The sequence below is a fragment of the Lissotriton vulgaris genome, chromosome 6 (genome assembly GCF_964263255.1).
Source record: "Lissotriton vulgaris chromosome 6, aLisVul1.2, whole genome shotgun sequence".
Taxonomy (NCBI): Eukaryota; Metazoa; Chordata; class Amphibia; order Caudata; family Salamandridae; genus Lissotriton; species Lissotriton vulgaris.
In genome coordinates this window covers 792,910,779-792,928,013 of record NC_141694.1, presented here as the reverse complement: position 1 = coordinate 792,928,013, position 17,235 = coordinate 792,910,779, and the positions used below count along the sequence as shown (strand labels likewise).

The window sequence follows — 17,235 nt, the reverse complement described above, 5'->3', positions numbered from 1 at the left end:
ATTTCTACTCCGTCTCCATATGCCAGGTACTCAGACAGCAAATAGTAAGCTACTGCCGGCAAAAGGTGGAGCAAGAGGCCAACCTTGTGATGTCCTTTGAGACAAAGGATGCGCAATGTCACTTATGCTGCACCTGTTATTCGGGTGAATCAACATCCATGGCAGGGATGCTAAAAAAAAAGGAAGAATTTGCAGAGGCCTCACCCCATACAGAAAGTCTTCGGAGACCACAGAGACTGAATTTGTGGGTCCCCTGAAGGCCAGGGACAGCCTTAGTCATGAGATTTAAACTCTGGCACGGAGAAGGGTCATAGCTTCCATTGGTGCAACAGGTGCAGTGGCACCGGGGCCCACAGACTTCAGAGGCCCACCAACCCCTAATTATTGCTGTATTAGTATTTCACAGTTCAAACAGCGGCCAGGGGAGCATTTCTTTCCTTGCACTAGGGCCCATTATACACTGGCTACGCCACTGGCACAGAATCAATCTTGGCATCAAGGCTAATGGCGACCTGGGGCTGGACTCAATAAACCTTTTTTGGTCCAGAGTGTAGCACCAACTGTGAAGAGCAGAAAACAGGGAGCTACATACTTGAGTGAATATTCTGAACAGCAAAGAAGTAACAATCTCCCTTTGGATCTACGTCAGGTCCAAAGCCTTATGGATTTCAGGAAAAAGTTGAAAAGTTTTTATTCCCTAGGAGTAATTTTTCCTTCTGATATTCTCTCTTTTTCTCCCTTTCTGTATCACACATCGGCTGCCCCTATTAACTTCTGGTGGGGGCTCTCTCTTTTTGTTAAGTGCCAGGATACCCGTCGGGTGATAGAGCGCTATATAAGCACCTCATTACATTACATTATATTACCTCATTACTATTAAAAAAATTCCAAGTGGTACTTGGACAAGAAGCAATTCTTGTATGAGTAGTTTAGCGAAGGATTCTTTAAATTGCTTTTTACATTTCTGGGCCCTCCCTCCCCAGTCCTTAAAGGATGTTATCCGTTACCTAATTCTTGTTGAACACTGCCATCACTTCTTCAGTGCCCAAGAGCCTCATCCTACTCGTTATTACCTCAAGTACCTAAAGCCTAATGTCACACATGGAACCTCGCACTAAGAAGCACAGGAAGAATATTTAATTTGTAAATATATTTGTTCAATTAAATATTTGATTGATAGATAGCATCAAATGGAAGCAACATGACTAACTACAAGTTGTTTCCTTGACTAATCACTCACTCTGCAATCCCATGGAGTAGCGTGCTACCGATCCGCAAATTTCTTCAGCATCTTTTTAGTTGTAGTAAGCACTATATAATCATATCACACCATACCATTCCATGCCAAACCATACCATACCATATTAATCCATTCCATACCATTCTATACCATACCATAGCATACCATTCAATTCTATACCTTAACATACCATACCATACCATTCCATACCATACAACACCATGCCATACCATACCACACAGTACCATACCATACTATACCGTACCATACCATGCTATACCATACCATACCAAAGAATACCATACCATACTATACGTACCATACCAAAGAATACCATATCATAACATACCATACTACACAATACCTCACCATGCCAATAGTACCACAATCGACAGCATCAGCGAGGTGTTACCTTTCAGGAGTTCTTCCTGTAGGTCATGGCTCATCTTTCTCTTTAAGATATGGTTCTAAGCTCAGCAGTGTTTTCTGATTTCTCAGAGTGAGGAGACATAAACAAGATCAGAGGGATACGCAAACCTTGTAAAAAATGAAACGCAAGACCAAAATACACGAAAGAAACTCATCGAAGCCCAAAATTCGAAATGGGGCTGGCAAAAGAATTAGCAATGGATAATGTTGTTGAGTAATGGCAGCCGCCAGAACTCCATATTCACGGTAAGGATGGACATATGATCATCCTGGACAGTTCTAACTATTTGAGTCCAAGTCTGAAGAAGTATTGGTTAGGATTGCGGATATTCCTGAAATGGTGATGTAGTGTGAATCAATGACACCACACAGTAAAAGAAATGTTTATGAATAAGGTGTTTAGGACTGCCTTTTACTGGTGCTTTGGACATATAGATCAGTGGTAGCAACCACAGGTAGTCAGCAGAATGATTTGTTTGACTGCATTTATTTGCTGTACCCTGTGAGAGCGACTCACAGTGCTACTCGGTAAAGGGATTTTCTGCTTTAAACTTTGCGTTGAATCCTCATCTATCAGGCCCATGCAACATTAATTTGTCTGTTGTAACATAATCCATGTGGAATTGTTTAATTAGATCGTATATAACTCTGCTGTTCAGTTTCTTTCAAGCACATTACATGTGCATTTACAATGCTGATTTTATATACTGTGTATTACTGGTTTTTATCTAACTGGTGTTCAGATCTTTTGAAGATATCTGAAAGGAAGCACAGGGAGATGAAGTGGTTTGCCCAAGATCACACAATGAGTTCAGTTGGGGCAGATGAAATTATCGTTCTATGTCTTACGGTTGATGAAGGAAGCAGTCACACAGGAGGGAAGCCAGAGGTCTTACCCTTGCATGTGCCCTTAATTACGAGCTGCTCATTGGATCGGAAACTAAAGATGAGCCGGCACCATTTTTGGCTCCAGACCCCACAAATCGTTATGGCATGCCTGGATGGAGGCCTCCTATATTGCTTTTCAGAACCAGTATTCTAGGGGTGCTTCGATATCACCAAAATGTGTTTCATAAAGTAAATATGTCTTGTATAAAGCTAAGTGTATGTGCGATATTTTTTAACAGATATTGGTACATTGGTTGCCTTCAAGGCTGAGATGTAAAGATAAGGTGATGTGAGAATAGGAAAAAAGGCAACTGAATGTATTTGTAGTAACATGGATAAGAGAAGGGTAGAAATATATAAGTGACGAGGCAATCGAAAGAGAGAGAATGAGAGAGAGTAAAGTAGGGCACCTGAATATTTGAAGAATAGCAGACATAAGAACAATGGCTACATTTTTTCAAATTTCCTGAGTGGCTGAGCTATTTAGTGAAGTGATCCTAATTTAGGCGTATTTTGATTTTCTGTGGTTGTCTGTCCTGAAGTGAAATGGTATGTAGTGCATAGAGCGTGGTTGTTGAATGAAGAAAGTGGGCAAGTTAGGGAACTGAATTCTCAAGGTCTGAATTGGCACAGAATCTGGGTATGCGCTGGAGGTGATGTCCGAGAGAGCTGACCATAGCATGAGGAGTATTGTTGCTGGGTGTTCCAGATTGGCCCAAGTATCATGCGTTCAATCTTGGCCTTTCATTTAACAAATGTCTGCAGCTGGGACCTTGTGACCTTGTGACCTTTGTTTGTATTATGTCAGCCAGGTCGACTAAAACACCCAATAAAAATAATTTGTAAAAGAAAAACAAAAGACTTGGTCCATGATGTTTGGAGTGCCCAGAGCAATGTGGTAACTAATTATCCTTCCACAAAATATGTGTAAAGGTTCTGACTGTTCATTGTTCATGGTTTATTATGTCACTAATAAGTACAAAATAGCTATAATTAGCTACACAGCCATGAAAAAATGAGGTTAAACTAAGATAATGCATGATTTTTTCTGCATAGACCATGAATAACCATGATGTGTTCATGAACGTAAGAGTCTCATTCTTTACATGGTTACATGTTAGAATATTGTTGTCGGAAATACTGTCCGAGGTACATATTGTGTCCTCAATATGATTTACAGAAATATCGTTTCGATACCACACACCTTCTCGCCTCTAACATTGTTGCTCCCTTGTTGATATGAACTAAGGTAAAAAAACTGAAAATCGTGACTTTTTTTCTTAGGCTGTGGTCGGAATTGATACGCAAATCATTTTTCGTAAAGAAAGAAGTGAAATACTGTACGACCAAGCAATAGAATTACAGAAAGCTGCGGAAGAAAGTAAGTGTTCTCTTCCTTGTCTGTTCTTCATGCACTAGAGATATCTAACTAACAGGTTGACCAAGAGAGCAAATCCTAATGCAAGAACAATTCTGAGTTAAACATGCTTCAGATTAAAAAAAAACAATTATTTTAACATATGAATATTTAATCAATTACGAATCACATTCATTATGGTTATACTAGCTCTCGTTTGTACATAATATTATGTTATGTGTTGCACTACAATGTAAAGGGGATGAGTTTCAAATTAAAACATATTTTTTTTATAAATGATGGTGATACAGATAACGCAGGTGCAAAACGGCACCCAGTTCACAATTCCCTGGTAATCCCAGAATGATTTGTATGAAGTAATAAATCAGATGAAACAGAAACTGCATGTCTTGAACTTTAAGTTGTAGTCTTGACAGCTCAGGATGTGAACAGCATCACATGAGAGTAATCTCTGTGAAGGAATGGCAAACATAAATGAAGAGACAAAAAGTGATCTGATACAGAAATATGACAGAGTCCTGGAGTCATGAGTTGGCCAGACCACATAATGAAACAGGTATACATATTTTTCCCTTGCTTCAAGGATTGTAGCACATAAGGTTTTTCTTTTTGTTTTAGGACTGACCTGTTGAAAATAGCACTCTCTATAGGTCTGCACATTCAAAATAGAGCGTTCCCCCGTTTGGAAGACCTCCGAGCAAATGAGGGACTCACCATTGCATGCTTCTATTACTTTTGGCCTGATTTAGAGTGCGACAGATGGTACAGCATTGCCGGGATGGCAGACACATAATCTCTGCTTCCTTACGGATGGTCCAGTGGTCATGTCTGTGCACTGAAAGGAACCATCATCATGGTTTTTCCTTTCAATGTGCAAAAAGTTTGGTGGACAACCGCCGTCGGTTTTGATGTCCATTCACCAAACTTTTTAAATTTCTTTGTTTTTTCCGAAACAAATTCCTACAGTGGTAATTTGTTTCTGAAACCCCTCAAAAAACTATCACCATACCCTGGGAGATTCCTCCCAAGTTGTGGGAGACATTATTTCTTTTCTGCCTCTCGCACTGATAAAAAAAACAAAATACATTACACCATTCATCCTAAATAGGGAGAGTGGTGTAATGGCCTTCCTCCCACTGGCCCTACCCTGTTGGGTTGTCAGAAGAAGCATTCCATGAATGGACCCAACAGGGCCTCTATGGACAGAATAAAAAGGTCTCCTGTCACTAAGGGGGTCATTAGGATGGAGGATTTTCCGCATCCTCCGGGCCGGCGGAAGCCACCGCCGGCCCGGAGGATGCGGAAAATCCTCTGCGGACCCACCAGGACCCACCGCCACATTAGGATGGCTGGTGGGTCATGGTTTAGGTCCGCAGCTTTTCCGCCGCGGCTGGCTTACAACCGCGGCGGAAAAGCACTAAAATGGTGAAGGTGTCTCTTAGACACCTTCAGCCAGATTAGGATGTGCATGGAAACATGCTTTTCCGCGGCGGCTTTTCCGCCGTGGAAAAGCATGTGTAACTGCACTGCAGGGGCCCATTGCGGGCCCCCTAGGTGTAGTGGGGGGTGGGGGGTGCACATGGGGGGTACCTATGGTACCCCCCTGCATTTGCGTGCACAATGCAGCAGGCACCGCGCGGTGCCTGCCGCTTTGTGCACGCAAATGCTGTGCATGCATTTTTAACATTGCTGCGGGTGCAGCTTGAAGCTCCACCCGCAGCAATGTTTAAAATAGAGGATGTGACCGCCACCCTGGCGGTCACATCCTAATCTGCAGAGAGGGAACGCCGCAGCCCATGCGGACGTTCCCTCATGCTCTGGGGTCGCGGACGGACTCAAGTCCGTCCGCGATCCTAATGACCCCCTAAATGAGGAGGGTGGATTGATGGTTTGGCAGGCAGGGTACTCTGTTGCATTTATGATAGAGCACCCTATGCCAAACTCTAAATCGGACTCTTAAGCATGTAGATGGATAAAGAGGTCCCATAGGAATGTGCTTCATGATGGAGTGAACGGGCCATAGGTTCAAACACTGTTTGGCACATTTCTTATTACACAAACAGCAAAATGTTTGCAAATTGATTTGGACCTTGCTTTGCAAACCCAAAGCAACAGAGAGAATGCCATGGCCAGGGAATGGAACAAAGCATTTAAATATATTATTAAGAATAATTACATTTGTCAGCATTAATGTGGTGGCTTGCAGCGGGGAGAGGGAGACACCCTAATGGCCCAATAGAGGGGCCGCCACTGCTCAATAGTTCCACTGTAATATAACAAAGGGGGAGGTGAACAGAAAACATAAAGCGTAATGGTGTGGATCAAATGAAAAGATGTACTTAACACTATTGTGAATGTACTATTTATTACAAAGTCTCAAGAAATCCTTAGGCTTCTTTAGCTATAAAAAGTGAAACATATGTTTTCTTACAAGTATGACTTTTGTGTTATATGTGTTCACTTTTTTTATGGAGACCAAAGGATATGTAAAGTAAAGAACCACTTTATCCTAAGAACCTCCTAGTTTTGTAATAATTAGAGATTAATAGGAACAAAATCTATCGGATTCTGTGTTATTGAATTTTATATTATCAACATATCTAATAGGTCCTGGGATCCAAAAAAACAACAACCATGGGTTATGTACTCCCTACATCAGCCAGGTTACCTGGAAAATCATATTGCAACATTGAATCAAAAAATTGACGCATAGTCACCAGAAAGCCAGGAGCAGTAAAAGTTACATTGCATGTGCAACATATGTCCAATTGTCTCTTTCGTATAGTTTATCATGTTACATTGCTGTTAGCTTTTTTCATAATCAAGAGTTTTTGTTGCCATGTTTTTTGGACTTCAAACTTCGCAGGAAGAACTTCCTATATCTGAAGATTTTGGGAATTGTATGACTTAAAAAATACACCTGAAGATGATTGCACAACCTAACTTGAATACTAATATTAATGAAATAAAGTATGAAAGTAGTATAAATGGAGAGGAGCATGAGTTTATTAAGGAATATCATGAGAGGGAAGTGAACATTTTGGAAAGATGCACGTGGAATTAGAAAACATATAGAAGCTGAAGAGAAATTCAAAAATTCGAATGTGCATCCTAGACTGAGTATGGAGCATCAAAAAAAGAAAGTTGTGAATGTCTGTCAGAGAACTCAAGGTATTAGATCAATAGAGTTAGTTGGAGAGAGTGAGTGTGAAAGGAGCTATGTTGATGATGATGTTTTGGTTGGTGAAGAGCAGATATTTACATGAATTTATTATGTGTGTGGAAAGACTTACTTCAACCTGCCTCATACTGGGGTGGGAAGTTATTAGCTTGTTCTGGTATTCGCTTCAGACTACTATGTAAGCAAAATGAATGGTGCTGTTAGCTTGAGAACAATGCAGTGCGGGTTTGGGTAATGGTGTTGGATGTGTTATATATTATAATTCCATCTATTGGTTTAGCTATGAATGATGTGAAAATTAGAGGATTATCTACACTTGTAGATCGTCTTGCTTTTAACACTGCAGGACCTACAACTAAACTAAATCAAGAGCTAATGGCTATGTGTGCTATGATTATGCAGAACAGCCTTGCGTTAGATGTCAGAGATAACAGTAAACCTATGAATGCTCATATAAACAATGTTACTAATATTTCTCATGAAGCAAAAGCTTTTGAGGGGTATGGTTTGTTGAATTCAGATGGTTCCTAATTTGGCAAAATTAGAAAGTGCTTTAGAAGGGTTGGTGAATGGTCTGATAGCCGTGGGAGGGAGAATACTGCATAGAATAATAACCCATGCAATTATTGTGTTCATTTGTAAAATTGTTCTGTTTCTTTATTATACTTTATCATACTGTATTATCAATAGTTAAGGGTTTAGTGATAATATAATCACCCGAGTAGGGATTTTGTGCAAGGTATTCACTATTTGACTTACATCTTTGTATCATCATGGAGCTATTGTAATTGAAAAAAAATCGTTATGATGTGTTTTAATGTGTTTTCTGACTTAGACTAAACTAGGACTCAGTTAGACCACAAATCCATCTTTGTAAATATGGCTGACATTTCACAATGTTGCATAGTGTATTTATATTTCTCCATCGTGTATTTATACTTCTCAATTGGCACCACACGGTGCAAGATGTGCACTGTTTATTTTGTATGACATGTTGTTCTTGAAAAAACCATAGAGTAAGTATTTTTTCTACTTTCGAAGGCTCTTCCTGCGAGCCCATTTACTGCATTCATTCATGAGTTTTTCCATTTTTTATTGTGACATCTTTGTTCTGCCACCTCCGATGACATTAGCTCGTACCATGCCCTTTGCAGTTTCCATCATATTCTATGGTGAATTTGGCTGTATAAACCCTCTAATTTGGGGGTGAGCCAGAACATTTTGATTTTCTAGTTGGGATGTTGTCTGATTCCCTATTGATTTGCTTCACATTTTGGAAGTAATCAATGTTCCCAATTTTTCTTATTTTGCTATTTGTGCAACTGATAGTCTTCATGACAATTGATTTTTGTGTCTTTGACTAATTCAGTGAGATTGCTGCTTCATTTGCATTTTTCCGTGTCCTTTGTTGCACCTGAATTTTAATAAACCATCAGGGTTTTCTTAAATTCTTGTTCTTGAACTCTCTCTTTGAGTCAGTCCTTTCTTACTGACTGTATTTTTTAATGCTACTTGAATCTTATGTTTAGGGAGACATTACCAGAAGTGTGAAATGTATATACATTAATTCTAGCTGTGCGCCTGGTAAACTGGTGGTTTTCCACCAGCATCAGTATCTAGTTTCCAAGGTTGGCAGCCTTTTCACCAGGTTGAACGCAGTCTTTGATCAATCAGGATTCATATTAGGAATCTTTTTGCTTAATTGGGAGTGCGCAGACTTTTTTCAGAATTTCTTCTAGGGAGACATTACCTCATAGACCTTAAGGTCAGTACCATCCCCGGCCCTGCAAACTGAGCGCAACAGACATGCAGACTATCTAAGAGATAGCGCACCCACAACCCTTACAATGCTTGCCTGTTTTCATGTTAAAACTGTCTGAAAGTGTTGTCATCTGCTAAATGCTCCAAGCTTGCAAAAGCAAATTTCACTGTTACCGACATTTCGCAGATACCCTTCAACATCCTGCAGATCTTCCCAGATTTCTAGGAACCCCTTCTGCAAATACAACAATGAGTTCAACATGGTTCAACTTGCACATCCACTTATCAAAGTTATTTTTTAGTAGGGGATTGGTGCTACTCTCAAGGGCAAAAAAAAGCACTATTTGACGCTGTTGCGGTTGGGTTCGTTCCCCACAAAGGATTTAACCCCGAAATGGAAGTCAACATGGCCTACTAAAGAATGTCGCCTTTGTGAACAAGGAGAAGAGTCGTTATTACACCTTTTATGCATCTGCCCCGTGCTATTGGAACCTCGAAAAATAGTTCTTCGGGAGATTTTTAGGAAGCACCAATTGAGATCGTGCAGAGCTGCAGTAATACAATGCCTTGGTGGACTGTCAATTCAGCTGTCATGTCGAGCCATCACCTTTTGAAAAATAGCAGCCAAAGAACTGGACAAAAAAGACAATAGTCCACACGGCAAAGGTATATGACTGACTGGTCACTCCCGTCCTGCACAGACATCAAATATCGCTCTTTTCATATCGAACTGCAATGAACTTCTTACAATGTTATCGTTTTAACTGTTGTTGTGACCAAAGCTTACGAGAGGATAATGGTTTTTACTTGTCTACATTTTCATAGATTTTAACTTCAGTTAATTATTATATAATATGTGTTTTTCTCATGCTTTTATGATTTTTAACGAAATCAAATAAAAGTAATACTTACTTACTTACTACTCTCAAGGGTACAAAGATGACGGAATGAATCCTAGGCTTAGGAAGTTATGAAAGTCCATAAAGTTGTAGATTTTTAGTCAGGTGTATATGGTGGTTACTCAAAATATGAAAATGCACATGTGACTGGATTCTATGTGGATGTGATAGAGTGTCTTTCCCATTGCACTGTTTACAAGTGCTGCAAAATCTCTCTACATCCTGTGCTATAATGACCAGGTACAAGAGTGAACAAAGCCTCTTAGAACTTCATACTGGTGCTAGAGAAGGAAGCTTGGAAAGAGGGAAAAAAGAAGATGTTATTGAAGGACCATCAACTGCTTAACATGCGAAGTACAAAATCCTGGGGGAACATTCACTGATGGTTACCAAGGAAAGAAAGGTGTGAGCATGGGTGCTTATGGATGAGGTGAGGTGCAGTGAGAGACCAAAAGAAGAAGAGAGGGGACTGGTTTGTAGGATAAGGTTACTTATGACCATGATATATGGATGTCTGCATTTGTACTCCATTAAGCTCCCTGACAAGAGCACATCATTTTTTTAATTTATCAATGTAGTCCGGAGCCCAGATTATTTCAGGGGGCTGGTATGACTCAGCTACAATGAAGAATTTTGCTCATGGATGTGTTAAGACTTGAGCATGGTATGGATGTAAATACTTGTAGATCACGGGTTGCAGTGTATGGGGCTTCATAGCATTGTGCTGGCTGTGCGCTCAGAGAGCTGTTTTCTAGCGTGCTAACACTCCTTTCTCAAGTGTCGTGCTTTAGGGAGAAGAATTTCCAAGGGGTGTAACTATCATTAGTGCAACAGGTGCAGCAGTACTGAGACACATGGCTCTGATGTGCTGTCTGCTCCCTGATAAAAGCTGTCTTTTACTACCCAAAAGTTGGACAGGATCCCATTATCTTTCTTTGCATCAAGGCCCACGACTGCCTTGCTAGGCCATTGGAGTTTCTAGCAACAGGTTGCACTCTTAGGGTGCAGGGAGCATTCATGGAGTCTTTATTAAAAGGACAAAAACAGTCAGATGCACAAGTTAAAACATAAATACTCAAATTGCAGATGAGAACAATTATCATGCTTTTCTAAATCATAAATAGGGGCTACCAATTTGTAGCCAAAAGGGGAAAACGAAAGAGAAGGTAGTTGTGTGAAAAAGTTCATAGTCTGGGTATAGTAGATTGCTTCCAGTTTGGCGGCATATTCTCATGACATTTGGTTGCACATAGGAATGGAGGATTTGTGGATTGCCGCCCAGAAATGTAAATAGTGGAAGGGCCAGAAAGTTTTACACTGATAAAAGAACCGAAAGGGAAATTAAAAAACAACTTGTTGAAGTAGATGGACGAAGGGAGGCTGATAGGCCCCCTTCCACCACATTCAAGTGTGTATGTTGTTGATGTTGATCTTCCCATTATGGTTAGTACCTAAGAAAGAAAACGTTCATCCATTAGGTATTTTACGCAGAAAGAAGACCAGTGGCATTGGAGAGGCACATGAAGGAAGCATCTTTACTTTTGGAGTGCTTAGGCAAAACTAAAATAGTAGTTCCCTAAAGTGAGCAGTGGAAGGATACAAACAAAGAGGCTGATCTTCAGGAGAGGGCCAAGCTCAGGATAGACAAGTCAAGCCATCAAATAAGAAATAAGCATTTGAGATTGACAATAAAGCCAGCTAATGGCATGCAACCGGTGGTCTTTAAGCCCAATGTAAGATCTTGGTAAGCTGCTTTTGCAACCACACAGCTTGCACTGGCTTGTCGGCTCGACCAAAAATACACTCCGGCAGTCCAGGTGGATATCAGTGTGCTCAGGAGCGCACTCACAATAATAGACGAAACACAGAGCACAGCACTTGACGAAGCTGTAAGACCTGTGCCGCGCAGATCCGGTCAGTACAAGGATTTTGACGTGCACCCAACTTTCCACTTAGAAACAACACACAGCATCCAGCAGTACATATAGACAGAGCACTGACTGCATACCGTTAGTAAAACAGGAACACCAACGCTTTATCTAACCTACAACCAGGGTCGGATTGGTAACACGGGTACTTGGGCAATGGCCGAAGGGTCTGTAGCCGAGTTCCAGCTGTGGGCTGCTTTTTTGGGCAGCCTGGGGGCTGTTTGAGCGGTTAGGATACTGCCAGTGGCCCAGTGGGTGCCTGAGTGGCCTTTCTAGGGGCAGATAAGCAGAGGTATCACTCCCTTTCTCTCGCTGGGCCGGCCCATTAATGTATGCTGAGCGAGCTGGGGCAGGGGGCCTGAGGAAAAGTGTTCTCGTTTGTATTCATGTGTGGCTCAGCAGTGTGAACTAATCTGTGCATTTTTTTTTATCTATGTGAAGTTAATAAAACATGCCCCCACCCACTTTCTTTTCATACATCTTCGCTGAAGCAGTGCTTTGCAAAAAGGCAGTACGGAAACGTGGGCCATTTTTTTTTGGTGTGCCTGTGCCGATTTTTATCTCAATCCAACCCTGCCTACAACCAGGGCTCCAGTTGGGGTACCACGCGGGTGGACGGCGTCCGCCCACTTATTTTACCGGGAGCTCGATAACTGGAGCAAATGGAGCCACACATTCTGGGGCGAGATCGGAGCCCATTCAGAACGCTGCTCACGAGCTGGCTTCGTTGATGCAATCGTATCTAAGGGGTGAGCGAGAGGAGGCAATGAGTCTGATGGTGCAAGCCACCTTTCGTGACTTCACTTTCTGTCGTGACCTCAGCGTCCCCCCACTTCTTTTTTTAGGACTCGTGCCCTGCCTACAACCATGCAGATTCACCCGAATCCTACCAAGATCAACTGTAGTTATCTCTAAAGACGCCATGAAACGCAGGCTAAACCAATTGGAACGCAAGCCTCGTTTCAAATAAGAGAACAGCAGTCGAATGAAGCCGAGGCATGCTGGACCAACCCGTGGTCTTTGAACTATCTCTCATCGGTCATTTCCTGCAGACATGTTGGTAGGAGAGCCCTCTAAATTGCACGTATCTATGAAGGGTGCAATTTAAACACAGATGCAGGCGAACACCTGGCATCCAATTCAATTACAAGCTTCTTAATCTGAACTCTGAATTTACAGTACACTATCCTCTCAAATCGTCACTTTGACTCTTTACTGCACCTTAAGGGACTGCTATGACCCAACATTAATTCTCTGCTGCCACCTGGTGGAAATGAACAGTGTCTCATGTTTTAACTTGTAAATGTTATTTGCAGCTCTGAAATTGCTGCACTCACTCGATTTGAATGAAGTACGGTATTCGCCCTGATGCAGTGACAACTTCTGCCCCTGCTGCTGAAGTTTGTCCACATAGGAAAGCAAGATTATAGTTCGCATGAGCACATAGGCCAATTCCCCTTGGGACTCAATTAAGACACCTTCCTTGGCAACTCTGCAACTTTTATTTTACAACAATTAATTCAATCCATTAATTTCCATATTACCTTCCCTACACTGTACGGAAGCAGTGGTCTTGTTCCGTGAGGCTGGCGTTTTGACTTGATTCAACAGGAAAGGAAGATGTTGGTCCCCGTCACAGTTACTTAACCACAAACCACAATGGCGGATCCAAATAAATACTGTCTGTTGGGTGCTCGAACAGGCCCCAATTATGTGAGCACGCCACCAATAGGAATGAATGGCACACACACCTGTAAAACATTGGGGTGGTACTTGAATGTCTGCATCGGGTTTCGGTACCCCTCTTTATTCCAGCATTCTGCATCCGGCTCCCCCTTTACATGGGCACTACCACGGTTCGGATTTCCATGGACGTGACCCCAGAAACACACCCATCGTTAGAGCATCAGTGGTGAGGTCCACCAGAACATAACATTCCTCCTTTGTTCAGAATAAAAACAATTACAAACAGTGCAAACGGTAATCCCAGAAAATAATGGTATATATTAATAGAAACTGGAACAAGAGAGAGAGAGATAGAGAGAGAGAGATAGAGAGAGAGAGAGAGAGAGAGAGAGAGAGAGAGAGAGAGAGAGAGAGAGAGAGAGAGAGAGAGAGAGAGAGATCAAAAACATGTTCTCAGAAATTTTGCATTATATCAGTGCATAATCCCTCAGACGGGAAGAGGCTGCCGGTTTAGGGCCGAGATGGTACCTCCCACTCCTGTGATGGCTCTCCCGGTCCAGACCCTCGAATCCACGGCTCCTTCGGGGCTGCTGGCATTCTTCGGGACCACTCTGGTGCTCCGGCCCCAGCAAAGGATCTGGTGCAGTTCCTGGGTTCTGGGCAGCCACCAGGTTTCCTCTGGCAGGGGAGAAGGGTGCCCCTTCACAGGGTAATGATGGTAGTGAAATATCAGCAGACTCTGTGTCCATGTCTTCTGTTTCAGATGGTACCCCAATGTCTGAGCTCTCTGAAAGTCTGTACCTCTTGAACACGGAAACGTTCCACGTAATGGTCTCCCCGGCTCTCCCAGCAGTTACCATAGTTTATTTGATTGCCTGAACAGTCCAGGTATCTAATTCAAAAGGAAGTGTGAATTTTCCTCGTGGATTACGATTTTTGACTATGACCAGATCTCCTACTACTAGTTGTCTCTCCTTGGCGCTGCGGGCTCTGGACATGCGTTCATTCTGAATTCGCCGCTGGCCTAACCTTTCCGATGCTGCTGTAGATCGGATAGTTGATTTACCTGGGGAATGACACCTCCCACCACACTCTTCGGATGCAGAGTGATCCAGGGCTGGCTTGAGTAGTAGAGTGAGGAGTTGGTACTCTCGTAGAAAAGTGTATAGGGCACACTCCAGGTTCTGGCCACGAGCCAAAGCTATCCGAAGAACTTTATTTAGCGTGCGCATGAAACAATCACCTTCTCCATTGTCTTGAGGCCACCTTGGTGTGATTTTCCAATGCCACACTCCTCTTGACTGCAGGTATTCTGTCACTTCATGGCTAGAGAAGGGAGGACCATTGTCTGTTTGTAACTCTTTCAGGAGTCTATGAGTGACCATTATCTTTTCCAATAGCGGTATGGTTTTGCTCGCCGTTGTTGACTCTAGGATCTCCACCTCCAGATATTTTGAGAAGTCATCGAACCCCACCAACATGTGTCTCCTGTCTGAGAGACTCCTGAAATCCACACTCGCCCGGTGCCACAGATGTGGTAGTATACCTTCAGTGACAATCGGCGCTGGAAGCTCGGCTGGGCCAGTCACCTGACAGAAAGCACAGTCACAAACAGTTTGCTCTACGAGATCGTCGAGGCTCAGAAACCATACTTTACAGCACAGACGGGACTTCGTTTTTGCAATTCCTTGGTGCGCTATGTGTGCCAGATTGACCATTCGTTGTTGCAACATACGGGGAATTACCTGACAGGATCCTCTGAATAGGCATTCTTCAGTGGATACTGCTAGGTCTCCTCAGACCTTGTGTAGTACACTCAGCGTGGTGTGAGCTTCTGCCGTCATACTGGGCAGCCTGTCTAGTAAAAGATGCCACCTCTCTGACGTCACTGCAGTGATGGCCATCTGCAAACACTCATCATCTTTTGTGGCCCTCACGATCTCCTTGAGCGAAATGGGCCGGGGCGGGATCGCTCCACTATCCACCTTATGTACTATTCTACTTCCTCCGCCATGGATGCCTCTTCCTCTGTAGCTGGCCTGGCGTGCCTCGACAGGAAATTGGCAGGGTTCTGTGCACCAGGGCGATACACCACTTGGAAGTGATATTCCTGTAATTGAAGGATCCACTTTTCAATCCTTGGTGGAGGTTTTCAGGGGGATCCCATGAACAGTGGGATCAAAGGTTTATGGTCCGTGTGCACTATGAACGGTTGCCCTTAGAGATATAAATGGAAATGTTGGCACCCCCAGTTAACTGCAATCGCTTCCTTTTCTTTTTGTGAGTATCTTTGCTCTGTGTGTGTCAGGGCACGGCTTGCACAGGCGCCCACTCCCCATCCTCCTGTTTTTGCGACAGTACTGACCCTTGACCAATGGAACTGGCATCAACTGACAGTTCTGATTCTTTGGATGGGTCAAAGTACACTCAAGTGGTGTCAGCTGACAAGGCGTTCTTCGTGTCATGAAACGCTTTCTCTTGGCTGGGGCCCCATTCCCAGTTGGTGGTGGTCTTCGTGAGTTCCCTCAGGGGAGCGGTGAGACCGGTCAGGTTTCGGATGAACCGCCAACAGTATGTCACCATTCCAAGAAAACTCCTCACTCTGGTCACAGAGCTGGGGGCCAGAGCCGTCTGGATGTCATGAACTACAGCTGGGTCAGGGGATACTCTGTGTTGAGAGAAACGATATCCGAAAAAGGCTATCGCCTTCTGGAGAAAAGTGCATTTCTCTCAATGAAGGGTGAGACCACTGTCTCGCAACCACTGGAAGACATCTCTCAGTCGGTCTAAGCATTTTTCTAGGGTGGGGGCGTGCCCAAGAACATCATTGCTGACATTGAGAACCACATGTATGCCGGCCAGAAACTCTTGAATGGTGTCTTGAAAAAACTCAGCAGCACTGGAGACTCCGAAGCTAAGTCGTTTGTACCTTTGAAGCCCTGTGTGTGTCAAAAATGTAAGTATGGCCCTCGACTTTGGATCTAGCAGGAGTTGGTGGAATCTGGCTCATAGGTCCATTTTGGAAAAACACCAAGACCCGCTCACCTCGGCCAAGATGTCATCAACGGCGGGAGTCAGATGATGCACTCTCTTTAGGGAATGATTGGGTAGCCTCATATCAGCGTAGATCCTCACCTCACCTGGTTGCTTGGGCTTCCTTGCCACAACAATGGGTGATACCCAGGGAGTCAGTCCCTCGACTCGCTTGATGATGTCCTCCTGCTCTAGCTTCTTCAGCTCTTGTTCCACTTTTGGCCATAGATGAAATGCTACTCTTCTATGCTTGAGGGCCACTGGTTGAATAGTGTTACCCAAGTGTAGTCGGACAATATGATCCTTTAGACATCCGATCCCTTCTAACAGGAGCTTAAATTCGTCCAAAAGTAATTCCACACTCTCTTGGTGAATTGCGAAGGCGAACGCCACCAGTTGTAGATGTTCGGCCGTTTGGCAGCTTAACAGCATTTCAGACCTTTCCTGGGTTACATAGACCTTGGTTCGAGTGGAGCGAGAGTTATGAGAGATGTCAGTGGTGAAAACTCCCGCCAGGGGAAAAGGGGCAGTTGACCCGTAAGCGAACACTTGGGTCGATGTTTGCCTAAGAGACGGCAGTGCGGGGAGAGTCTGTAAAAGGGATCTCGCCATGATGTTTATAGATGCCCCTGTGTCTATGAGTACCTGAATAGGGCGTCCGGCAACCAGAACGCTGCACTTCGGGATTCGCCTTTTTGGACATCCATCTGGTTGCATGGCGTGGATTACGTGCATAGCTCCCTCGACTTCATCGTCATCCATGTCCTTTTCGTCTTCCACGGTTTGGGAAGTGTCCATGATGTTTACATGTC

General features: G+C 43.3%; 1 protein-coding gene across 1 annotated transcript in view; it reads left to right on the top strand.

The window, feature by feature from the left end:
* LAMA4 (laminin subunit alpha 4) overlaps positions 1-17,235 on the top strand; it is a 583,946-nt gene that overhangs the window by 375,338 nt on the left and 191,373 nt on the right. The window contains exon 17 of the mRNA XM_086926829.1: positions 3,842-3,938. Coding sequence (XP_086782955.1) covers positions 3,842-3,938 — 97 coding nt within the window. The remainder of the gene's footprint in view (positions 1-3,841; positions 3,939-17,235) is intronic.